The sequence below is a fragment of the Equus przewalskii genome, chromosome 29, assembly GCF_037783145.1.
Source record: "Equus przewalskii isolate Varuska chromosome 29, EquPr2, whole genome shotgun sequence".
Taxonomy (NCBI): Eukaryota; Metazoa; Chordata; class Mammalia; order Perissodactyla; family Equidae; genus Equus; species Equus przewalskii.
The window spans coordinates 7,412,644-7,440,251 of record NC_091859.1 but is presented as its reverse complement, the minus strand read 5'-3'; the positions used below and the strand labels follow the sequence as shown (position 1 = coordinate 7,440,251).

At 37.9% G+C, this 27,608-nt stretch overlaps 1 protein-coding gene across 10 annotated transcripts in view; it reads right to left on the bottom strand.

Moving 5' to 3' along the window:
• Positions 1 to 27,608, bottom strand: part of SYT1 (synaptotagmin 1) — a 518,535-nt gene that overhangs the window by 164,899 nt on the left and 326,028 nt on the right. For all 10 annotated transcript variants that reach the window (XM_070600576.1, XM_070600580.1, XM_070600574.1 and 7 more), the window contains one exon: positions 27,058 to 27,240. In XM_070600576.1, the coding sequence (XP_070456677.1) occupies positions 27,058 to 27,223 (166 nt within the window). In that variant the 5' untranslated portion in view covers positions 27,224 to 27,240. The remainder of the gene's footprint in view (positions 1 to 27,057; positions 27,241 to 27,608) is intronic.

The window sequence follows — 27,608 nt, the reverse complement described above, 5'->3', positions numbered from 1 at the left end:
CCTAACAAGCTACTAGAAGCTATTTTTGTTAGTAAAATGGTCTCCACTGGCAAGGACGCCAAAGTTTATATTAGCAAGCTTTGAGATTTCCTTAAGTTAATTTAAAGGTGAATCATGAATATACACAGAGAAAAATACAATATTTTCATATTGCATAAATAAGTTTTGTAATATTGCTACTCAGAGATAACATTCAAGTCTAGGAGAAACAAACAAGAAACATGGATTAATAAATTTGGGTGGGCAGCATTTTTCTTCTGTATCAGGCAGAAAATTATTAAATTTTTGGAAGGATTCCTATTGTTAGTATGTTGAAAGGAGACCTACCGTTAATAGCAATGCAGTTCTCTTGCTCAAAAACATGCTTTGGGTTTATTGACCAAGCCCTTTTAAAGATCCCAGAACTACAGCACGAGAAAAATACACATTTCAATCGCTAGACTTGATTAAAACATTCAGTAGAACTTTTGTAACTTTAGCACAAATAACTAGAAATCACAAGTGTTGGCAGGACACTTATGCTTGAGAAGGTAATGGCTTGATAATTTAAATACCATTCTAGAGCAAGCACAATGGCAAAAAATTTAAAAAAAGATAATTTCCCAGACATATTAAAATCCATCTGCAGCTATGGGATGCTGCAGCCAACAAAGCCTGAGTCATTTTTGGGCTCCTATTTTCAACCCTGAATGGGTTTGCATTCCAATCTGGGGAGGCAATTAAATACGCTTGTGCTATTAAAAATTGGAATTGCAAATATTAGTAAGGAAAATGTGTACCACAAGGCAGAATTTGTTTTCCCATTTCTCTTGCTGTTCTGCATATCAGGTCATGGAAAGACATGGCAGTCATCTACTTTTGGTTTTTAACTAGAATCTATGCTTTCAAACTGCAAATTGTGTCACCTTTCAAAGCCACAGGGGCCTACTGAGTAAGATCATCATCATTCTCCGGGAGCTCGCCTCTTCCCACATCCCTCACCTTAGAACAAAATAAGCCACTATTCATTTTGCACTCTAGGGATATATTTTAACTCAAGAACTGCTTAAATTTGGGATACTCATAATCTAGGTAATTAATTCATGCTATGCATCCTCCCTATTAACATACTTAAGTATACACTAAATTATTAGGCGTCTGAGTAATAATGTGGCTGAGCAAATCTATGTAGAAATCCACACTACTCACTATTATCTGCAAGCAGAGAGATTTCCTGGTACACCTCCGTGTCTCCTCAGGAGACTTAAAATCCTCTCCTAGGACAACTATATATACTATAAGCACAGGGGAACCTCGTTTTAAAAAGTCCTCTTTCAATTCTATAAGAAGTCTTGTAGAAGATCATTACTCTTGTGAAAGATACTCTTGGTTGCTTGGACAAACAACCATTCTTCTTCCTAACTCTTTGCTAGGAGAACTGAACCGGGGCCGCCAAAGTGGAGGGCGCGGAACTTAACCACTAGGCCACCAGGGCTGGCCCTGTAATTCCTTTATTTTTGTAACTGATTGATCTAGGGTTGGGCATAAGAGCCCCTACTGCCAATATTATATAAGGGAAATCTGCAGGTGACTACTGGGACATTATTTTCCTCTGATAAAAGAGAACACCGTGGAGAAAAGACCCCTTTTGCCTTTCTCCCACCATCCACTTCCTGACTGGACTGTTATGTATAAGATGCTTGGAGCTGTCACAGCTATCTTTCAATCATACAGAGAAGGCCAAGGGAAGCTCGGAGTTACTGGCTGGAAGTATGAACTAGCTCTGAAACTGCCTAGCCTCAAACTTTATTTTATCTGAGACAATGAAGCGCTTCATTGGGTAAGTTGCCAGTATCACTCAGGATAAGTTAGATTATCCTAACTAACTTACAAACACATCAGCAGCAGCACTAACAATCCAAAGTCTCAGGGATTTAAAACAACTGAGGCTTATTTCTCACTCATGCTGGAGGTCTTCGTGCATCAGGAGGGCTTCTGCTTATTGTAGTCACTCAAGGATCTGGCTTGATAGCGCAGGTATCATCTCTGAAATTGCTGGTTTTGGTTCCAGGGGAAGAGCCTGTGGTTGGGCTCCTGCTGTTATTAGCTGCCACATATCTCCAAATTATCAGACCCTTGTTTTTACCTTCTTCTTGGAGGTACTCCTCACTTACCTCTGCTCAATGTTTTGCTAAATTTGCCTAAAAATTTACCTTTGATCTTTCTCCAACTATCTGAGTAAGCAGCAAATCCCTCATTACAGTTGTGTATGTCCCCCAAGATCTGTCTCTTCTAAACAGCTTTGTCTTCTCGCCATTCACACTTCCAACTCTTTAGATGGAGGACTTTTGGAAAAACGTGAAGAAAAGAGGGAAGAAGTTGCATAGTGGTCGCCCTTCAGTGCCTCTAAGCCTGGATAAGCCATATAGCTTCCAGGTAACATGCTTGAGAGGTGGAAAATGGCTAAAATATACACAGAAAAATGAAATTAGTTTATTCTGTCAAGGATCTCATACCTCTAAAAATAGAAAATTAACAGATTTCATGAATTCTTGCTGTGTTCTCAGATTTTTCTATTCAATCATTTCCTTTTTTTGTTGTTGAGGAAGATTGGCCCTGAGCTAATATCTGTTGCCAATCTTCCTCTTTTTGCTTGAGGAAGATTGTCCTTGAACTAACATCTCTATTTTGGATGTGGGATGCCTCCATAGCATGACTTGATGAGCAGTGTATAGGTCTGTGCCTGGGATCTGAACCCACAAACCCTGGGCCACTGAAGTGGAGTGTGCAAACTTAACCACTATGCCACGGTGCCAGCCCCTATACAATCATTTCTTTGTTAGAATTGATCCCATCAACTACCTCCTTTGTGGGGCTAACTCTGAACTATGATTTCAAGGGTCTCCAGCTGACTTCAACTGTGGACCCAAAGGTGTTTGTTCAGCAATATCTGAAAACTGATATATTCCAGAATCAAACCCATCTTGCCTGTTCACACCACAACTGAACTGCTTTCCAGCTTTTGCATTTTGTTAAACATCTCATCATTCTGCTAGTTTTATTCTTAGGTTAATTTTGCTTTCTCTATCTTCTTTGCCACACATATACATCCTACCCACGGCCAAATTCCCCTCAGTGGGATTTTTGGGACTCAAAACTGCTTCATTTTTACAAAAACACCATACTTCTCCATGCTTTTGACAGTTCATACCTGAATTGCTGTGAAGATTTTTAAGTAAGAAGGCAAGAGAGGTCTCTGGTTTTCATACTATTATTCAAATAATTTTTCTTTTTCCGATATCTTTGCTTTCTCCTTTTAAGAATGTCAAGTGCAGTGGAGGTTCTCCATAACTGCTCCATCTCTTGAGTCCTTGTTTCTTCATAACATACTTCTCTTTTAAGCAATCTAATCTTGCTATACTTTCCATTCATCTCACTCCTCTCACTTACTGTTAAATCCTGTCTTGAATATAAAAATGATGTTCTTAACTCTCCATCAATGGGGAGAATTCACTTTGAATATTTTCTCAGAAACCTCATTAGTCTTGCACTAATCTTTATGTGACTAGTTCACCTGCTACACTGTGAACCATCTTAGATGGGATTAAAATGGCCTGTGATACTAACTGGGTTAAATGGGCTTAGTTCTGCTTCAGTGAATTTTAAAAATTTGACTTAACCTGTCTCACCACCTTTTCCTATTTTTTTTTAACCAATAAGTTCTTTATTGACCTTCATTTTCTGAAAACTCAATTCGAAGTGTACTTTCTTAAGAGGATATTTTTGGCATCCAAGATGGCTCTTAATACTTTTCCACTGTGTGCTCCTTCAGTGCAAATTTGTAGATTTTTACTATAGTTTCCTGTGCTTGTTTTTGATCTCCTGCTCTGAAAAGTGTTCTCCAACTCTTTGTATGTGGGTTTTTTTTCGTTGTACAACTGTGAGCCTTTTGAGTGTCTATGTCTATGTGCTATAAGCATCTATTCTATTGTAACTCTCCCCCACTGCCATTGCTATGTATTCTAGAAGGTCATTTAGCACACAACAGGCACTCATTAAATATTGAGTGATTAACTACCATTGTGTAGGTGGTTGCAAAACAATCTACCGTATGTGAAGGGAATATATGTTTTTATTTTTTCCAATTGCTAGTAACATGTTGATAACCCTAGTGTCCTTAATAATGCCTCATTAATTGTTTCTCTCACAGTGAAGATTGTGACTCATTGATTTTGCTTGTACTACTTCTCATTATACACTGTATATGCCAGCAGTAGCATGTTAGTTCTAGGCCAAGAATGTTTAAAAACAATATTGTAAAGTCTAACTATGTGAAAAGTATTCCTCCTTCATAAGTTGCACCTCCTAAGTTGCTGGTTTGCAACTTCTGATATCGTTTTAACAGCAGGGGACCAAAAGTACTGGTAAAGGAAGAAATGAGAATTCACTTGTTATACAGCTAGACAAAGATGCCTAGCTCTTGGCTGTGGAATACCCTCCCTGAAGTCTAATATTTTCTCTATAAAACTGTACATTGGATGGCGACAGGCAATAAAATAATCACTCAATTCAATTATCTTTACTTTTCCTTACCTCTTATGACACTTGGAATTAAAGACAGATTTTAAATATTTAAATGCAAAAAAATCCCTCCTCCTTTGAAACTCTTACTGTTATTCTTTGACTTCCCAGCAAGTGTACATCTCTAGTTCTGTCACTTTATCCATGTAACACTCCCTACAAATGAATATTCTGTCTGCCTTATACTGAATCCTCATGTTCTAGCCATGGGGCTGGATGTAGGTGATAGAAACTGAAGCCTCATCTTGGTCTTCTGGGAGCTCACAGAAGTTGAGAGAAGAAGTGAACATAAATGACTACAATACAAAATAGAATTAATGATAATTGCTTCAGAAGCAAAGGTACAAAAAAGAAATTCAGAGAAAGAATAGAAGAATTTGAACAGCCTCATGAAGGTGGTGTCATGAAAGATGTGCGGAATTCACACAGTAGAGCTGACGGGGGAATGACAGGCAATGTGAACCAAAGAATGGAGGCAAAAATAAGCACCAGTTTGGAAAAGAGGACATCTTTTATGTAGATTTCCTTCTTTGAGTTTCTGTTTCCCCTATCCAAGTCAGGCTCTTATTACCTCTTGCCTAGAATATTTGAATAATTTCTTTACTGAGTCCCTTTCTACAGCCTCTCCCTTCCCCAGTTCATTCCAAAACACTCTCCAGGAATAATTTTCATAAGCTCTGGTCAGGTTACTTCTCTGCTCAAAATACCTCAGTGGTCCCAAATGAGGCCTGGCATTCAAGGCCATTGATGATTGGGCGCTATGCATTTATATAGTCTTATCTCCATTTGCCTTTATGAAATACAAGCTTTAAATTTCCAGTTTTTATCATTGCTTCCCCTTTCCCTCAACTTTCCCTAGGCTTAAAATTTTAACCGTCTTTGATTTTCATTTCATCTTTAATTTTCATGCTCAAAACAATCACTATGTCCTAGAACATCTATTGCACCCTTACTCTCAAGAGGATCCTTATCTTTTGGTATTGACTACTAATGTCTTCTGGTCTCCAGAATCTATTCTCTGTTAAGTCTTTTGCATAATTTTTATAAAATATTTTTAGCTAAACTAGAGACTAGTTTGAGGTTTTCTCCTGAGTTGCTCTTCAAAAAAGCTGTCTTAGTCTTGATAAGAATTAATAAAATTGCAAAAGAGCACTATTTTCTTCTTTTTGCCACAGTTCTTTGCAGTTTTACTTTTCTTCCCTTCACCATTACTTCTAATAAAATTCTGCACAAAATACAACGTCCTGCTTAAGAAGTCAAAGCAAGGTTAAAAGTTATTTGTATTTGAATTTTCAAGTAACAAGCAAGGTGACATTTTTTCAAGCATGGCTTCCACACAGAGAAGTAATAATTTCAGAGTCACTCCTTTGATGGAAAAACTCATTGTTCCTACTAGACTTTGCAGTCACAATAGCTGTCACTTAGTGCAAACTGTTTCCAGGAATTGCATTTACATGTTAAGACTGCCACCTAGTTCATCAGACTAAGTTTTAGAATAACTTTCAGAGTGCTCTTTCCATTTTTGCCACACAAGAAAAGAAACTAAAGAGAGAAATCTCAGTTTAGAAAAAATCTAGTCAAAAATAAAATTAGAAGCCCAGTTTTACTAGATCAACAAGCACGAAATTGAAATGTGTGACAACTTAGTGGAAAAGGTGAAGATAGATCCCTTTAGTTTTATGATCACATATTGGTGTTTTCTGCAGACGTGCACAGAAAATGAAAGTTTCTATGAAAAGAGAAAAAATACAAAAGGACTGTGAAGGAAATCAAGTGGAAAGTTCTGGAGGATCAAGGTTACTAAACAGAAAAAAAGCTTTTGCAAATTGTAAAGCTAATGAGGGGGCAGCAAGGTGATGAATGTATCAACAACGACACCTTAATTTTAGGCCCTGAAAAGAGCAGAGAACTCATAATTATCAGTGTGAACTCCTTCACTGCAGTACTTTAAAGTGCCCAGAATGGAACACAAATGCATTGATCAATTGTTCTAACACATTTAAAACTCGGCATGAGAGTCCATTGTGAAAGGGAGTAGAAGGATGACTATACTTTCCACTTTATGATGGAGTATACAGCACTGTGCTTTTACGTCATAAAATTTATACTAGATTCTTAAGCTTTATTAGGTGTAATTTTACTCTCCTGGCCACATTTTCTTCCCCGCCCTCCCCTCTTCCTTTCCCCTGTACATTTGTCCCAGTGGTTGCCTTTCTCCTCCCCCTTCAGGGCCCTGTTAACTTTGCTTTCCATTTCAGAGATAAGGATACTTAGCACATTTAGAGAGCAGACTTTTGATAATTAACATTTCAATTAAAGTCAGTCTTTGAAAGGGACAGCTATGTGCCACTCTGGGATGGGTTTAATGTCAGAGACCTCCTGCTGGCCAGTGACAAACCTGCATGATCCTTGAGTCTGGACACTGGGAAAAGGGATGAGATTTTCTTCAATCTGTCTCCAACTTTAGCAATCCTTGCTCCTGAGTAAGGTTCTCAAATTCATTCTTGCAGCACTGATTTTGTTTTAGAATATTTGTTAATAAAAAGAGACATAAGAAGGATCTAACAAGTATTATCTTAATTTACCAGCAAAGTTGCATCAATGTGAAAAAAGTGATCTCTGTTTGATGTTTTGTTTGATACCGAAATGTGAGAAAGTATGTGGTTATACTTGAGTAATTTAAGAAATTCTATTTAATAAGCTGTAGAGAAAAAGTCATGAAAAAAATGAAAAAAGGGGAAAATTATTCTCTTCAAATTGTGGAGACAATTTTAGGAGAAAAGTGGCAAATACTACGTCTTAGTCTGTTCATGTTGCTAAAACACAAATACCACAGACTGGGTAACATAAACAACAGACATTTATTTCTCACAGTTCTGGAGGCAAGATCAAGGCACTGGCAGATTCGGCGTCTGGTGAGAGCCCACTTCTTGTTTCACAGACAGCTGTCTTTTGCTGTGCCCTCACATTGCAGAAGAAGTAATGGAGCTCTCTGGGGTCTCTTTTATAAGGGCACTAATCCCATTCATGAGCGCTCCACACTCATGACCTAATCACTGCCCCGCCCGAAGGCCCCATCTCCAAATAGTCACATTGGGATTAGGAGTCAGCATTTGAATTTTGGGAGGACATAAACATTCAGTCTATAGAATCCTCACATACAAGTTACATATTAAGTACAACACATGGTCTTACTATGGATGTTTTGGGAAGAGAGAGTATCTTGCAGGAGTTAAGAGTCTGATGGGTTTGGGACCACCAGGCTTAGGTTTGAATCTACTGCTGCTACTTAGCAGCTGAATGATTTTATCTGCTAAATCTCCCTAACCTTCAATTCCTTATCTGTAAACTGCGGTAATACTAGGATCTACCTCACAGGATTGTTATAAGGAATAAATGAGATAAGGCCCAGTGTGTGTGGGTTACTGGGTACACACTCAGTAAATGGTGGCTATTATGACAATTAAGCCACAGCGCGTAAAGCAGCGTTCTAATAAGCTCAGCACGTGGAGAAGGTCCCTCTGGGCAAAAGATCCTCAGGCCAAAGTCTTACTTGTCCTCAGCAGAATGGAAACTACACTTAAATAGGCTGAGGGAAGATGATAAAGTAGATGAAATCTCTGGCTTCCTTAGCCTCTCAGCACCCTTCTAGTCAAGTGACACTCTCTCCCTGAAGAGAGGTGATTGGGACTGATCTTGGGCAGAGATGGAATGATCCCAGCGTTCATTCACAAGGACCCGGGTGGTTCTCATGCAACTTGCCCACTGTACTCATTTTGGAGAGCTGCTAAAACAAAGTACCATAGACTGAGGTGCTTAAAACAACATTTATTCTTCTCTGGCTAGACATCCAAAATCAAGGTGTTGGCGAGGCCATGCTCTCTCTGAAAGCTGTGGGAAAGAATCTATTCCATGCCTTTCTTTTAGCTTCTGCTGTTGCTGGCAATCCTTGTTGTTTCTTGGCTTGTAGATGCATCATTCCAATCTCTGCCTCCATTGCCACATGGAGTTCTCCCTGTGAGTCTCTGTCTCTGTGTCTCTTCTTCTCTTCTTATCAGGACATGAGTGTATTGGACTAAAAGCTACCCTACTCCATTATGACATCATCCTAACGTGATTAGATCTGTGAAGACCTTATTTCCAAATAAGGTCACATTCACAGGTACCAGCGCTTGGGGCTTGACCATATCTTTTTGAGAGAGACAATTCAATCCACAGCACCTTGTATGCACTTTTGCATTTAAAACATATATTTTTAATTTCTTAATGTGGATACATTATTTTTTTCTTTCCAGTAACACCATTTATTTCCTATTTAGTTGTTTTCCTCTGATTTTTTAAAAAACACCGATTTTTATGTTTTGGAAGAAATACTTAAAAGTTGCCATTGTGAAAAAGTCCTTCTTAAATAATTTTTTTCTGGAATCTTTACTCATACGATTTTCTTACCATTATGTCACAATCAATAGTAAATTGATTGAAAAAACCAAACTCTTTGTCTGAATGTGAAGCGTGTGATAGATATGGCTGCTGGATATCGATGTATAAACCTTAGTTATTTGGTTAACGTTGCTGTGGTTTAGGATTAAACTGGTTTTCCAAATAGGTAAACAACGAGTTTCCTCTCTTAGTTCAGGGCTAAAATAAAATGTTTATTACTGAGATTTTACAAATAATTTACTTTTTTATGATATTCTGAATATTTTGGAAAACAGAGATGTCAGTTTCAGGAACAACGAGACGCTCACCTGACACGGGTTTGAAACAGCTTTTGGAGTGTGAGGATGCCCGGAATCTAAACCTTAAGTCTTTTGAAGGTCTTTAATAATGGAAAAATGCCTCATTGTTTTTTTTGGTAAAGTATTCTCCTCCATATTTTTGTTCATATGCATAGTTCTTATAAAGGAAAGTGTCAGGAAATTGTAATATATAATCATTTTAAAACATGAACGTGTCAAACATAATTTCTGATAATCATTTTGAGCATAACTCATAGTAGCTGACAGTACCTCATAATTCCAACTCCTATATCTGAGTTCATACTAAGAACAAAAATTCCACTTTTTCTTAGTCAGTTTTTTTAAAGCAAAAGTTCAGAATTGGAACAGTATCTCCCACCCAGGATCTATGGTGTTTTCATAGACATTCCAAAACCTGTTGATGTGAACAAGTTACCATCACCAAAACAGAACTTTTGAAGGGTTTGCTAGACTGAGAGGCGTGAAGAGCAGCCTGCTCCAGCTTCCCCTCTCCTTCACTTTGCTCAGCCTCCAGGGAAGCTGCACTGTGACACCTCACCACCACCCGGACTGCTGCTGTTAACCCGCGGAGGCACACCGCATGAGCGGCTATAACGGAATGCCACCGAAAAGAAGAGAAAAACACAGTGAGAATCAGTGCTGTTTTCCAGTTGAAATCTTCTTAATTTCATAAAAAAAAATTAAGTGTACACAGTACAAATTGACATGAGTTAGAGAAAAAGAAATCTCTACTGCCTTCCAGTAAGTAAAAATTCTTTGACTCTCTCCCGCATGCTCTCTTTCCCTTTCCAATCTGTGGTAGGAAGACTACCTAAGATGGTTCCCAAGACTCCCCACCCCAACCCCCACTACCTCTGGTGTACACACCCTGTATAATGCTCCCTCCTTGAGTGTGGGCAAGACCTGTGATATGACAGGTTGCTTTATACAACAAGGGAGAAGGGATTTTGCTGATGTATTTAAGGTTCCACATCAGTTGATTTTGAATTAATGAAAAGGAAGACTATCCTGGGTAGGCCTGACTTAATCAGGTGAAAGCTCCTCAAAAGGACCTCAGTCCTTCCTGGGGGAGAGAGAGACTCTCCTGCTGGTCTTGAAGAAGCAAACAGACATGTTGCAAACCGCCTATGAAAGGGGCGCCTCTAGGAACTGAGGATTTCAGTCCTATAATTGCAAGGAACTGAATTTCTGCCAAAAGTCTGCAGGAGTTTGGAAGAGAGCCCCGAGTCCTCCTCCGTGGTCCTGTAGACAAGCTGCTGTAGCCTGCGAGACTCTGAGCAGAGGACTCGGTGAAACCGGGCCTCTACTTGTCCACATAGACTGTGAGACAGACAGGTACTGTTTTAAGCCACTGGGTTTGTTGTAAGCTTTTAGCAGTATAGAAAACCAATATATCTCTCCACAAACCAATTTTTTGCATCTGTTCATAATAGTGAAACACAGTCTCCAAAATTAACTCAAGTAATTATTTCCTGTCCACTCCATAGGAGCAACATATATGAGAATGTCCATCTCTGCCCCCAAAGAATTTAGACTAATCTGGAAGATTAAGAAAAATAGCTTTAACATGAGAATAAAATTGGCAAGTGCCATAAGCATGAGTCTTATGCAAAGTCTAAGAACAGGGTGACTGATCAAGGAAACAGGAAAAAGAGTGCAAATATATTGGGATGTGGTCTCAGCAGCACTTTAGTCAAAGTAAACTAGTCATTTGCATGTATCAGAAAGAGTTCTCACATTCAAACTGTCAGTGGACCGCCAACAACTTCTCTGTCTCGGGTTCACAAGGAACTTCAGTTCCAAAAAATATGAGGGATTTGTGATAACTGCAGGGGTGTGGATACGTGGTGGCATTCAGAAGTGGCCAGGACAAAGTTAGCTCTGCCTATGGTAATGGCAGTCCATTTCGTTTCATCTCACTGTTCACTGTCTCAACACTTGCCCAATTCCCCTTCGTCCTGTCCAGTGCATGGCTCTAATGCTATTGCTGCTCTTCTGGGAGAGGACAGTTCACACTCACTGCTTCCACCTTCTCATCCACTTTCTCATTCTTAACTCCTCACCTCAGGTCCTGCAAACTGGCTTCTGACGCCAGCTATCTAATGAAACAAGGCTTTCCAAGGTCAACAGAGAGCTCTAAATCTACTGGCCTTTACTCAGGCATAATCTTCCACGATCTATTTGCAGCATTTGCCATGCCTGGATGCTTGTGTCTATAATTATGTCTTTTCATGGTCAAAAAAGAAAAAAAATTAGTTGGATCACACTCCACTCCTTAAATCCAGTGAAGACTTATGGTTTGCAGAATAAAATATGACCTGCTGAGCAAAGCATTAACTGTTCTCAAAAATGGGGTCACAGCTTTCTCTTCCAACCACATCATTCAGTGTATCCTACAATCCAATCACACCAAACTGTTAACGGTAAAACTCTGCGATGTCCTCACAACTCACGCTGGTCAGCATGGAAAGGCTTTCTATCAATTCTTTGGTTATGCAAATCCTTCTCTGGTTCAAGGCATAATTCAAAGGCCACCTCTTAAACTCCTTCTGTAATTCCCATTGCTCCTTCCGCTGTGCCTTGCTTACTTGTACCTCTCTTTCGTCTCTATTTCATTATGCCCTCTACTAAAGTATGTTTTGCTTAACATCTTTGAGACTCTTTACTCCTCTGTAAAATTGAGATCATAAATATACACCTAATAGGGTTGTTATGAGGAATAATTGGTCAAATTGTAGTTCAATATATAGTACTAATCACTCAGAAAATATTGGTAGTGATGATGATGACATATCTGCTCCCTCTCCCCTACTAGACTGAGACATTGTAAGGCAGATTGCATGCTGTAGTCATTTCTGTTTCTCCCAAAATGCAAGTGGTACATTCAATAAGTTTGTTTTGAATCGGATTGGCTATTGTTCCTCAGAATCTCTTTTTATTTAGCTTCTATGACACTCTGCACTTCTGCTTTACCCATGACTCTCTGACAGCTCATTTATCTCTTCAACCATTTCTCTACTCATCCATGAGTTTTATATTTTCAGAATTTATCATTAACTCTCTCTCTTTTTTGTCCCCTCTATGCATTCTTATTAGTGACAACTGTCCACTTTTACAACCTAAGTTGATACGTGGTCAACTCCCAAACCTCTGTGTCCAATGCTGAACTCTGTCTTGCATTCCACATTCCCTACAGGGCATGACCCTGGAATGGTTACCCAGCTTCTCTGGAATTATTTTTCATTTTCTTTGTCCTAGACACTGTCAGATCCATTTGCAGTGTCTGTCAACTGTATGTTCACAGAGTCTGTCACATCTGTGCCTTCCTTTCCAGAGCAATTTAAGCTTTCATTATCTCTAGTGTTACTTCAATTGCCTCCTTCCTGCCTTGTCCCTCTCTCCAGGCTTTCCCCTTGCAATCTATCCTACTCACACACTGCTGCCAGATCGATGTTTTTAAAACAAAACTATAATCATGTTACTTCTATGTTTAAATATCTTGACTTGTTCCTGGCTCCTCTTTAGCTATTAAATGAAGTCTAAACTCCTTAGCCTGATATTGATGGCTCTCCCTAACCTAATTCCAAATTACATTTCCAGTCTCATCTTTCATGACTCCTCTACACATTTCTTAAGTTTCAGCATATATCACCACTTATATTGTTATTGTTTCTATGCATATCTTATCTCTCCTGGATTATAAGAATGATAACTTACTGTATTTTGTACTCTACTACCAAGCCATCCATCCATGCCATACACCTTTATTGACTACCTGCTCTTGGTAAAGGATATAGCATGTAGCCTAGAGTAGGAACGAATGGATCAAACTCCGAGGCCATCTTCTAAGATCTTAAAGTCTAGTAAGGAAAATGAGATACGAGCATAATAGTGCTACATGGTAGAAGATGATCAGTATATTAAAAAAGTAATATGGGTATTCAGGAGGAGCAATATAGAAGAGCTGGCATTTGAATTGAGCCTTAGTCTTTTAAGATAGGGAGACTTGGCTATGCAGAGACGGGGGTAATGGGCATTTCAGATGTAGGAAAACCAGGGACCAGGGTAGAAAGACAGGAAATGGAGACATGTCTCTGTGGAACAGTGAATAGTTCAGTTCAGAGAAGCTGAAATCAAGTAGGAAAGGTAGACTGGGGCTAGACCACACAGGGTCTTGGATGACAAAGAAGTTCAGAAGTCAGCTAAAGGTGAAGTACTAAAGGTTTCTGAGCAACGGACTTGCGTGTTCAGAGCTGTGCTCCAGGAAGAATCATCTGGAAGATTTATGAACAATGGATTGGCCAATAGTGGAAAATGGTTGTGAGAAGATCTCTTATGAGGCTCTAACAGCTGTAATACAGTTGAGGGCCCAGACACAGCAGTGGCAGTGGGAATGGAGAGGAGAGAGAGGACTGAGAATGAGGCAATAGGACTTCTTAACTCGTTGGACAATGGGGACAAAAACTGAGAAGAATTAAAGATGATGCCAGGATCTTGAGCTTCAGAGAAGAGAAATATTTGCTTGCCTGTCTATATATTCTGCTGGGGAAAATGAAAGTGAGCTTAGTTTTGAATAAATTCCATATAGAATTTCAATCACAAATGGCATATACAGATAAATGGATCTTAAAGAGAGCTTTAAAAATGAAATTCATTGTAGTTTTAATTTGCATTTCCCTACTGACTAAAATTATTGAACATTTTTACATGAACTTATCAGTCACATGTATATTCTTTCATTAAGTGTCTATTCAAATGTTTTGTTTATTTTTGTATTGGTTTGTAAGATATATATATACATATATTTTTTTTCCTGGAAAGAACTTCTTTGTCAAATATATGTATTATAGATATTCTTTCCCAGTCTGTGACTTGCATTTTTATTTTCTTAATGGTGCATTTTGAAAGGCAGAAGTCTTTACTTGTGAAGAAGTTTAATTTATTAGCTTTTCCTTTTATTATTAATACTTTCAATGTTCTTTTAAAAAAACCTTTGCCTACATCAAGGTTGTGAAATTATCTCCTATATTTTCTTCTAGAAGACTAATAGTTTTAACTTTTACATTTAGATCTACAATTGATTTTGAGTTAGCAAGGAAATGCACATTAAAACTGCAATAATATACTCTATACACCTATAACAATGGCTAAACTTAAAAAGACTGACAGTTCCAAGTGTTGGTAGGGATGGGGAGCAACTAGAACTCTCAAACATCGCTGATGGGATGTGAGTAATATGATTACTTTAAAAAAACAGTTTGACAGCTTTTAAATATAAAATAAAATAAATAACATGCTATTTAGCAATTCTGCACTTAGGTACTTCCCAAGAAAAATGAAAATATAAATATACATCCTCACAAAGACTTATACAAAAAATTATTTATAGAAGTTTTATTCTTAAGAGCCTCAAACTGGAAACAACCTAAATGTCCATCAACAGATAAGCAAATTGTGGATATTGTACAATGGAATATTACTTAGCAATAAAAAGTAATGGACTACTGATACACACATAAACATGGAAGAATCTCAAAATCATTATGCTGAGCGAAAGAAACCAGACACAAAAGACTACACAGTACATGGCTCTATTTTTATAAAATGCTAGAACAGTCAAAATTAATTTGTAGTGACAGAAAGCAGATCAATTATTGCCTAGAACCAGTGGAGGAATTGGTGAAAAGGGACTAGAGGCAAATTTTTGGAGTGATTATTACATTGTATACATTTGTCAAAATGCACAGAACTATATATTTACAAAGAGTGCATCTTATTGTATGTAAACCATTCCTTACTAAAGTTAATTTAACCAAAAGGAGGAGCTCCATAAAGACATCAAGGCAGGGAATTGAGTTTTGGGTATGTCTTACATGAAGATGGTATTGAAAGTCCTGAAATTATGAAGAAATCATAGAGGTAGAAGAATGCCATAGGCAGATCCTTGGAAGTACCTTCCTGTAAGTGATTGGTGGAGGCCGAGAGAAAGAAACACTCAGAAAGAAAAGAAGAGAATTAGAGGATAAAGGGTCAGAAAAAAGAGAGAAGAGAGTATCAATAAGGGTATGGTACATGGCATTGAGTGCCTTGTACATATAGGTCCAGCTGTCCTTGGCTGAGTGAACAGCCAATGCAAGTAATCCAGATGGAAGCAAAGCTGCATCGGGCTCCAGTGGGAGATGAAATCAGCAGAGCTGACTTCGGGAAACTGTCTATAGGTTTTCCTGTAACTGAAGCACTGGCAAATCATGCAGCACTCAACTTTTAGAAAGACTATTAAACTCAACTCAAACTCCTATGGCAGTAGCTGGGCTTCCCCATCAGCGGCACTGGTGTTAGCGCTGAAGCCCACTTAATGCAAAAGAGATTCTTTACTGATGAGAACCTGGAAGGAAGCCAGGTAAATCACATCAAAGCCACATTAGCAGATCTGGAAAAGAAAGGTGATGGATGACAGCAGCTGTGGAAAGGTGAGGTGACAGGGAACAACTCCAATTAGCGTGGGCAGAAGATGGCCGACAAGGGCCATTTTGAAGAACCACTTCAAATGACATCACAGTTGTGGCGTTATAGGCAACAACAGTAGCTGAAAGACTGAAGTGCTATGTTTGTATGGCCGATAAGGTGAAACAAAGAAACTCATAGGAGTTTTCTATATACAGCTACTCCCCAAAGGAAACCTCACAAAAGTGTCCATTGCAGGAAAAACTGCTGGAACACACTTCCAGCTGTCTTTGAACTCTCTCAGGGAAAGCACAGAAAACTGGGCTGTGTTGTATAGCAATCATCATAAGAAATGAGTTCTTCTTCTTTCCTGGGCATTGAAACACAACACATAATTTTAAAAACTAAAGATGAGAATAGTACTAAGGCCCAGATCTCCACTTGAATTGAAATGATTATGGGGAGAACCATTTCCCTGAGAACCAATTTAGTGGCTGCTTATAGCTCAGTGCTGAATGAGACTGGGCTGCAGCCAGGCCGAAGAGAAGAAAACAAACAGGGAACGTTTTTATTCAGCAAGGGCAAGGGGGAAAGAAAACAGAGAACAGAAGATGACAAAGTTAAAGAAAGGTTGAGGAAAGGGAGACAAAATAAGAGGAGCGGGAGAAAGAGAAAGGATGGCTGTGAAGTGCTAAGGGGTTGAGGACAAGGCAAAATGGCTTTGGAAGGTGGCCCACCTTGGTCCAACATAATGTTGAATTTTGCCTTTGATTGTTATCATTACCCCTTTCCAGTAAGACCTCTTTGGAGCCCCACCACTTTTATTGTGGTATAATCGACATATAAAATTATATTGGTTTCAGGTGTACAACGTACTTATTTGATATTTGTATATATTGTGAAATGATCGCCACAATAATTCTAGTTAGCATCCATCAGCACACATAATTTCAAGTTTTTTTCTTGTCGTGAGACCTTTTAAGATCTACTCTCTTACCAACTTTCAAATATGCAATACAGTGTTATTAGCTATAGCGAATATGCTGTCCATTACATCCCCATGATGTATTTATTTTATAACGGGAAGTTTGTACCTTTCAGTTTCCTTCACCCATCCCCCACCGTTGGCAACCAACAATCTGTTCTCTGTCTCTATGAGTGGTAGCCCTTTTCTTGATAATATGATTATGCAGGATCTTTGCGTTAAAGGAGAGTAATAATTCTGCCTACTAAGAGCCAAGTTTTGTGATGGGGCAGGAGACACAAAAATGAAGGTAGTGTCTCTGCCCTCAAGTAGATTGCACAGTACTGAGACAAAGCACAAACAGATAAGTAGAACATAAAGGTAAAAATTATAAGCATATGCAAAAAATAAGTTCTCAAGGATAACTAGAAGGAGTCCAGCTAGCCAAGCAGTGGCAAGCAAGAAACTTCAGGCTGAGGAGAGAGTTTGTACAAAGACCTAGAAGCATGGAATATGGATAACAAATTCGATAACTCTAAGAGTTTCTGTCCTGCAGAAGCAAACTGTGTGAGGACAAAGAGCTGTAGGGGACACCGGAACATAGGCAAGGGCCATGTCAATTCATCTCATCAAAAGCTGACCATGTCTTGCTGAGACGTTTTAATTTAGAGGTCCTTCCGGCGGAAAAATTCAGAGTCTGTAATGTGTTGAGGCCCAGAAACAAGTAAAATTCTGTGCTTTGGTTTAGTTCCTAAGCATGGCATACACAGCCTAGCGCACAGTAGGTGCTATATAAATATGTACTGGAAGTTTATGGATGTTGAATATGGCCAACATTATATTCCAGACTTTGTTTTAAGTACTTTATGTTTATTAATAGTTTACTGCTCACACCTTCCCAGAGGTAAGTACTATTATTATCCTTATTTTACAGAGATTCAATGATTTGCCCAAGGTCATACAGTAGTAATGGCAGAATTGGGACTTGGAACCCAGGCAGACCAACTCCGGTGCTCACACTCTGGCCTTTCATCATAGCCAACAATGCTCCCCAATCCCGGGTAGTAACTAATATTGGGCCAGAGTCTCTGGGTGATTAACACAGTATTATGGACAAAGTGTTAACACTTTAGGGCCACTGAAGTGTGCTGAAGAATTTAGGGAGTAATATTTACACGACTCTAACAGCAGTGTTCTTAATACACTACAGTAGTTTGCTGATTTTAAAGAATCTGATCCAAATCCTTATGAAAAAGAAATTATTATAATAAAATTTGACTTCCAAGGCATTGAACAACATAACTCAGTCAATTAAGGTTTATTTCCCTGAGATCCTGGCTCTGTTCTAAGTTTTTGTGGACAGGTAGGCACTACTTTCAGCAAATGGCATATTTGTCAGCCAAACATATTTCTATTATTTGTAGTCTACCATTGCCTTTTTTCTTTTTTTCCTTTTTAGCGTGTATGTGTGTAAACAGCTTGAAAGAGAAAAGAAAAAGGAAGAAAGTTCAAGTGGTTTTGAAATTCCTGTAGGACAGCAGTTTCGACTCAAGTATTGCTTGCTGAGGAAAGCTTTAAATGGGCCAATGTCTTAATCTTTATTTCAAAGTTACCTAAGTTCACTTAAAAGGCAGACTGGGGAGGCATATGGACCCAGAAGATAGCAAGTTCAAATCCCTTTATTACAGTAGTCTCATAAATGGAAGTCAAAACAAGGGAAAATAAAGCCGAGTGCTGAAAACATAATGGGACATCACATAATACTCCTCTGCTTCCTGTTTCTAGATTCTTTATCCGATTTAATAGAAATGGGCACAAACCTGAAAGGTCAGCAGCACAATAAAAGACCTACACAGTCCTGAGAGTGAGGAGGAAACTGCAGTCTCTCAGCTTCTCTCCTTCTGCCGGTTTTCTTCATAGATTTGCATTTGTAGTCAGGCTTCCCCTCGTGAAAATGTAGCAACTGCCATGTGGTAAAGAATCGACGTTTAAGTCTATTTTAAAACATATTTGTGTAATTCCTGAGCTGTTTTTAATATATGTCCAAAATATTGTTCATGCTCCTAATTTTTCTTAGGTATGTTTAGTTAATATCTTTGAAATGCTAACGGATGTAGCTAAATAAGATGTAGAAATTTCACTGAGATCTTAATTCACTTGATGGTTTTATGTGCTTACTGTTACTCTGTATTACCTACGCTTTGGAAGTTTATGAAATCCCTTAACACCAGTAGTTCATTTGAAAGGCATGAATGTCTTGGGGGGAATTTTCTACATAATAGGCTTCCAAGAGGGGAACAAAACTCAAGGTCACATTTAAACAAACTTTCTGAAATACAACATTGGTAGCATACACTTTTACTGGGTTTCCACATTGAATATAGGATGTTGATAGAGTCATATTGCACGCTTGTTCTTTAAAATTAGTATTCTACGCGAAACCAGTGTATAAATCTCAGTTTATAACAAATATTTTAAAGTATTTCTTTTACTCCTTCAGAGTAAAAATGATAACACAACACACCTACATATATAATTTTTACAAATCAATAAAATGTACTAACTATAATATAAAGGAAAAATAAGAAAGTAACTTATACTGAAATAATTTGTATTTCAGTATAAAAGTCTTCAGGCACAACCACACTAGATAACACAATGCAGTAATCAAATGCTTGCAATCGCTGAAAAGGACTTGGATTTAGAAGTGTAAGACCATCAGAAGATTTTCAAAAAATCAGAAGAAGATGAAAGATCAGAGTTTAGATGAACATTAGAATAAAAGCTAGGATATTCAGTTTATATTGGAGCCAAGCAAAAATAGTTGGTGTTGTGTTTATATGTCAAATAGTTGTAGGTTCAGATCATTTTAAACAGAGTTTCTTTCTATATGCATGCCCTATGGAGATTTGGAAATTTGCGCAGAATCTGGGACAAGTTTTCATTGTATGAAACTGTCTCACATTGCAAGATGTGTAGGCTTCTGGGCCCATGGCCTCTAAATGCCAGTAGCTGCCCCTCATGCCCATTTTTTAACACACTAAAAATGGCCCAACAGTATCTTGCAGGGGGCAATACCAACTCTATTAAGAACCAAACTGACTTTCTGCCATAGAAATAAGTTTTTAATAATGGTTAACTCTTAAAACACACACACACACACACACATACACATATATTCTCACAGTGTATTTACATTGTATTCATGTACACCCGCATGCATTTGTTATAATTTGAATCAGAATTAAACTTAAAAAGGTGATGAAATAAACTAAACTAAAATGAAATGTTTGTTCAATGTAACCATGAATCACCACCTTGTGCTGTGATGAATTGTAACCCTTCTCTCTGTGTCCTTGTCCCAAATAGATTCCTTCCAGCATTGCATTGATGAAGTCACTCAAGATGGCAAAGCACTTGCTCAGAAAATAACACTCGTCAGTATTATGACGTTTTTCTTATAGATATTTCAAAATTTAGTAGAAGTTAACAATGAATAATTTCACTCAACACTTTAGCCAATGCTTTTCTGAAATGTTAGAAGAATTGAGTCAACAGATGATAACTGAAGTTGAGTCATACATAGAGTTCATTTATATGATGAAATAAAATCTAAATATTAGTACTTAGGTAGTAGTCGGTTATTAACCTGACAATCTATTGAGTGAGTCCAATGAGACAAATGCAGAAACATAAAGTGAATAAGTATTTGCCTTTAAACCAGATAATGCAATGAGAAACTCTGAATTAGTATTAAACTTGTGTTTCGAGTGCTCATTCATTTAAAACAAATGTCAAAAGAAAAATATCAAATGTGAACAATATCTCTGAACAGGCACACGGAACCCTAATAGTTTCAAGTCTTAGTTGTGGTAAGGAATGGTGGAGGTGATATGCAGCCTTTGTGATAATCTGTGAAGGTATCATAAAACTGCAAAATTTTCCTGATACAATCCTACACCTACAAGCTACACTGTGTGTAATTTCCTTGGACAAGTCACTTACCTTACTAAGCCTTACCTTTCTTATCTGTAAAATGGAGATAATAATTGTTCTCATCTAGTAGAGTTTTTACAAGACAGAATGGAGGTTGATTTCACAGAAGGCACAGCACATACTTCCATGCTAAGTGCTCAATAAATACTGACGATCATTACAATAATTATTGTTATTCACATGCTATGTGTCTGATAAATAAATGACAAGCATTAGGATATATTGGAGTTTGTAAGGAAGCCATTGGTAAAACTAATTTGTCCTGATCTTCTTCTTCCAAAAGGGCCTGACATGATCTGTTGAGCATGCATTGTATACCTGCTTTGAGTATATACTATGTCCCAAAGACAAGAATGATGCCCCTAAAGATAGGGATGTAACTACCTTCCATATTGGCATTTCTTGTGGGATAAGCATCGCTCCCTAAAATAAGCATTAATTACTGACCTACTGTGCTCGTCTTGCAACCACTCACCTTGTGACCACTGACCTGCTGACCACCAATCTGCTGTGTCAGCTAAACATCTCGTGACAATTGTAAAAGGGACATTCCTAACATATGTGATGTATGCTCATTGTTCCCAGACTGAATATAACCACTCTGTACACCCCACTTCTTTGGTACCCTTCCTTCTTTAGGGAAGGAAGGCCCTGGGCTCGTCCTCAGATGGGGCCCATAATAAACTCACCCCGATTTTGATTTATAGTTTGGTTATGGATTATTTGTGTCGACAGGTCACTGTATGTTTCTAAGGGTTCTTTTCATCTGTGCCTTGAGATTATCTTCTTGAGATTAACATTATGTTCATGACATTAATATATAGCAATGACATAACATATGACAATGACAATATGTTAACTCTGTAGCCACAGGAGAGAAAACAAAGTTACCGGACTGTATTTCTCCTCATTGATGACTATTTGCTTGTGCAGATTAACCAACTATATCACTACTGGCTGTTGAGTTTTATTGGCTGTTGTTATGAGGGACAACACTGATATGCCTACTATTTTTCAAGCCATTGCTTTCCAACTGTGTTCCATATAGCCAGGTGTCTTTGGAGCTGCTGAAGTGAGTATGTTGGGAGGGTGAGTGAGGAAGACAGCTTTAACAAACCACAACAGCTCTGATTTGTTTTATTCACCTTATAAATTTAGACTTCCACATAATATTTCATTTGAACAAAGGGATCCTTGGGTAAAAAGATTTAAAAACTATTGCTTTTTGGGCCACAGTTTCTCCAAGTATGGCACAAGGACCACAATGTTTGATATAATGTTAATATTTATAATATGATAATACTCAAACCGTTATTTCTAGCATAGTGTCAGCCACTTTCAAGATATGGGAGACACAAATATGTATAAGAAATGGCCCCTGTCTCTGAGGAATTTACTTTTCAATGAGAAAGAGGCAAAAAAACAAAACAAAACAGATAACTAAGATAGCAAGAGATTTGAATGAAGAGCTTTGAAAGGTTAGAGGAAGACTCAAATAATTTTGCCTTGGGAAATGAGGGAACTTCTCATCCAAGAGGTAATATCTGAACTAGTTCATGAGTGTGTCAGCGTTAATGAGGAAAGAGTACAGGAAGAGAGAAAAACAGGAGAGAAGACACTGGAACGTAAAAGTGCTGGGGTGGTTTTAAGAGCTTTTTCAGGAGCAGAATTAACCGTACTTAAATGGATGCAGGTATAGAGTTGGAGGTGAAACCAATCAGGGAGACAATGCTAACAGTGATATCTCTTATTTGAATGAGATAGGCCCCAGACAGAGCATGTAGAATAAGAACGGAATAGGATTAAAAATTGAACCTTGTAAACAAGGACCTCTACTACTTAAGGGGAGGAAAGACAATGAAAAAGGAGGACCAGTCAATAGAAGAGAATAAGAGAAGAGGAAGGAAGAGGATGAAATGAGAGTGGAGTCTTGGAAATTAAGAGTTTTCAGATGATGGCGGCTGATGTGATAACGATGCAGAAGTATCTGACTGAGTGAAGATGGATAATAATTCTCACAATTGTGCATCAGGAAGTTCCTGGTGACTTCAGTTAAAACAATTTTAACAGTATTTGGTAGATGGAAATCACAGTGGAAGGAGCTGAGTTGTTAATGGGAATGGAAGAAATAGATGGCAGGATTTAGTTACATTTATCAGTAAGTTTGATGTAGATATAAAGGAGGAAGATAGAACAGATAGAATAGAGGAGCTGACAAAGGAGGTAAGGTAAGGAGAAGAAAAGTTTAGAGCACTGAAAAAGAAAATTGCCATTTCTTAAGCATACTGTGCATGGAATTTCACTAGGCAGTTTCAGATATGTGAATCTTGAGCATATGTGTAGGCCAAAAGGAAGGGAGTAAGAAAGTGAAACCACAGGAGTTAAAAAAAGAAAAGGAAAATTAGAGGAAATGATAGGAAGAGGAAACACCATGAGGGAATTCATCTTTCTCAGAAGAGGCATCGTTGGAGTGGGTTTAGAGAATGCAGTGCACATATATTTGCCTGCAAAGTTTCTGGAATTTTCTTGATTTGCGTGTCTGTCTGACCTGAATAGAGGGCTTATCAAAAATGGAAATAGACTTGTTAAAAATGACAGCTTGAGTTTAATAATAGCTAACATTTGGAGAATGCTTACTCTGTGCCAGACACTCTGCTAAGCACTTTATATACCTTTACCCAACAACCCTATGATGGAGATATTATTTTTATCCCCATTTTACAGGAAGAAACCGATACGTAAGAAGATTAAGTAACATTCCCAAGGTTGCAGAGCTAATATGTGGTAGAGCTTAGATTTGAACCCATGCAGTCTGTGTTCAGGGCTTGTGTTTTTAACCCCTCTGCTACAGTGTCTGTCCAATAGAATTTCCTTGTGAATTACACAACTACCCTTGGTCTACTGGCTCTTTCTTATTCTGTACTAAGAGTCTGTTCTAGCTATTTGGTTTTCTGCTCAAGGAAGGTGCATTCTACTTCAAGAAGCTTGTTAATATCAAAGCCTTAATCACAGCTATTTGGATGACACGAGTTGATGCTTTACAAACCAAGCATGATCCTAGTCATATTAAAATCAAAGTTGCAAAATAAAGAAACATTCTGGAAAACCTTGTCTGCTTCATTTAGATAACAGTGTGCAGAATGAATTGAAAGATAAAAATGCTCAGCATTTACCATTTCCTCTTCCTTTTTTATTTTAAGCCCCTTGGTGTTATGGATGATATCATCAGGCAATTTAGTTTGAATATGTTCCACGCTGGACTGTGCAGATTACCCAACTAATGACATGCATACTCCTTGCCATTGTGACACCTCTCTTCTCACATGTGGGAATTTCAAGTGACAGATTAAAGCTGTTTGCTATCAATTTTGCAAAAAACACATCTGCCAGATAGCCAAGATTTAGTTCAGAGACCGAAATCGATTAATATTCTAATTTGTTACCTGTCATTAGCGTCACACTGTATTATGCCAAGTCAAAAGTGATAACCTTTATATAACATATGCTCCTAAAGGAATTTGATTTGGGGGATGTGTTTTATTTTTGTTTAGCATTGCTCCCTGTGTATAAATCCCATTAGAAATTTCAATTACACAGGCAGTAAAAATTGTGATGTATTAAAATGAAAGTGTAGAATATACAGTTACATATTTCTAATAAAACCGCATGGCTGTATTTATGATAGAGTTTTTCTGACACTTATTTACCACACCACTTTAAGATTTTAGGTATTTCATTTGTTTCTTCCTATTAAATCAAGGAGAGAGCTATCAAAATAATATTTCAATAGTTGTTTTCCAGATCCTCTGACATTTCATTATTTTATGTTCTTGGTCAAAAGCAAATCTCCTCGGAGGAGAAGCCTGATTACCTGGTCTGATTTTCAGTGCTCAAGAAAGGGGAGTGGGACAATGGCTTGGGAAGGAATGAAATGAGGTTAGCCGAGGCAAAGAAAAGAAAGAAGGGAGAGTTTCATAGAAAATTTCTTCCAGCTGATTGTTTTCTTGCTGCTGAACAGGGAGGAAAATATAAAGTAATAGCTCTAGGTAGGAAAGACTAAAAGATGGAGTTGTCACTCTAAAGATGGAAACAACTAGCTTTTCAATGTGAATGACATAGTCAAGCACTGAAGCAATGATTTCCCTAGTGTTAGAAATTTAAAATTTTTAATATGCTTTAATTTTTCAACATCTTAAGGCCTCTAAGTCTAAGATGGGTGGTTCAGAATATAAGTTAAAATTGACATTCATTCATTCATTCATTCAACAAATAGATGCTGAGTGCCTCATATATACCAGGAATCACCAGGGATATAACTACGCAAAGAACAGACCCAACTTCTTGCCCTCATAGAGCTTACATTATTTTGGAAGGAGCCAGAGCAATTTAAAAACAAATAATAAAATACACGGCATTGCAGGTGGTGCTAAGCAAGGTAGTAAGAAATAAAGCAAGAGTGAGAACAGGAAATACTGGCAAAGACGGGGTAGAATGAATGGGTTATCATTTTAAATAGCATGGTTGGGGAAGTCCTAACTTAGAAGATGACGTTTGGGCAAAGACCTAAAGGAGATGAGAGAATGAATTATGTGGATACGTGGAGAGTATACAATGCCATAGTAATCAATGTTGCCACGCCACTCATATTGTTTACACTTCCAGAGAAGGAGATGGTGTTGGAGACAAGGCAGAATACGCATTTGATTTGTTGGTGTTCATCGCTTTCTCTACTTCACTGTAACATTTCTCTTAAAGGAAACATTTTGATAAAATATTCAAGTGTGAGTTTGCCCTCATGATATACACATTTGGCTTCTGCTTGTACTTACGACCTCAGAGTTATTTCAAAAGTACCCGGATCAGTCAACTCAGCAGCAAAGCAAGGAAGAGAACTGAGAGCTTGTATTTCCCATCCTAGGGCTCAATCTATTGGCCCATATCCATCTCCTCTGGTTATGGATCTTCCCACTGAGAATGGTAATTACCAATAACGACCAAGAGTCTCTCTCAGGTGAACTTGAATTTGTTAAAGCAGACAGACAGATCAACAAGTTCTTAATCACTGAAGGATAAGAAGTTGATTCCTTGTAGGTTTTAATTTAGTTTCTCAGTGTTCTTATAGAATAATTCTCTTGTGAATTTTAGAGATCTCTCATCTGGATTATTGCAACAGTCTGCTTCATCTTCTGCCCTTGCCCCTCTGTAGCCCATTTTCAACATAGTGGCAAGAGTGATCTTTGAAAAAAACTAAGTCAGATTATGGAATACCTCTGCTCAAAACTCTCCAAAGGCATTTCATTTCACTCAGAGTAAAATCCAAGTTCCTTTGAAGGATCCACAAAGCCCCACATGCTATGGTCTCTGTAACAATCCAGATTCACCTTCTGTCACTCTCCATCGTGTTCATTCTACTTAAGGCACAATGAGCTTCTTGCTGTTCCAGGAAGAGTTTTGCCTAAGGGCCTTTGGCTGTATTTCCTAGGTTTTATAACTTCCCCCTACTTCCTCCAGATTTCCTTACAAAGGGAAGCAGCTCTGATCATCTGAAGTAATAACAACCTTTTACCCTCTATCCTCTTCCCTATCCTACTTATTCTCCTTTACTTTTCCTTACATCATTTATTACCACATAACATACCATACATATTTGCCTCTTTATTGATTTAGTACTTCTTTTCCCCACTAGTGAGAGCCAAAACCTATTTTCCCAGCATCGGAAAAGTGTCTAGGACATAGTAAGTGTTCAAATCTGAAGGAAAAAACACCAACCTGTAGTTTAAGACTTACATTAAATGCCACTGATTGGGCCTGGTGCTACACTCACACAAATAAACTTTGGTACAGACTGATGTTTTTTCCTGATGACAACAAAGAAAAATTTAAAAACTGCACAAAAGATTTTGAAATGCTAACAAATAAATAAGAGAAAATCAAACTTGCAATATTGGGAACATACATTTTAGCTATTGCTTAGGCATAATCTTTACAATGGAATAATTTCATAAATACAAATCCAAAATACATACAGCACAACCCATAAACAGTAATATTCTTTAGGGAAACAGACATTGAGGAAGATAAAAAAAGGAACCTACTTACAAGGTACAGATTTTTTTATAAACTGAATTTTCATTTATAAAGTGTAGTTTAAAAACTTAAGAATATTCTATTTCCAAGAATATTCCATTTTATTATTGGAATACTACCATTCCAATAGTAAAAAAAAAATCACACAAGTTTATAGCATGTTAAGAGGAGTTCTGCTTTCTTTTCAAGAGGTAAGGTGATTTTCAACCATTTATTTTTATTCTAGTAACGATATATAATACTCACATGGAATTTTATGTAACTCATTCATGAACTTCTCCTTCAGCTTAGAAAAGGCATCTTCCTTTCCTTCTCCAGGACTGGCTGGCTCTGTGGCATTGTTTGGTAGAACTGTCGCAACAGTGGTGACTGGCGGGGCTGCCAGGGCCTCATGATGACTCTCGCTCACCATTTTAGGTTCAGGTGAAACTGTGAGAGGAGGGAAGCAGAAAAAGAACAATTCAAAATGGCTTAGCTGATCCCACGTCAAAAGTACACCAGAGATGAAAAAACATCAGAGGGTGCACCTGCTCGCTGGGTAAATAGTCTATCATTAGCATAGTACTTTATGTTGGTTCATGAAATATTTATGGACCCACAGTACAGAGTCATCCCCAGAAGGTAAGAGCAGATGTAGTTACGAAAAACATTCTCTCCCAACAATACTATGTAAACTGTCAAATCTATTAGTCATTTATACAGGCAATTATTTGCTGTGTGGATTTAACTTCATAACCCATATCTCACTGACATGTGTATGAAACACTTGCTGACAACACACATGCTCTCTACTCTAA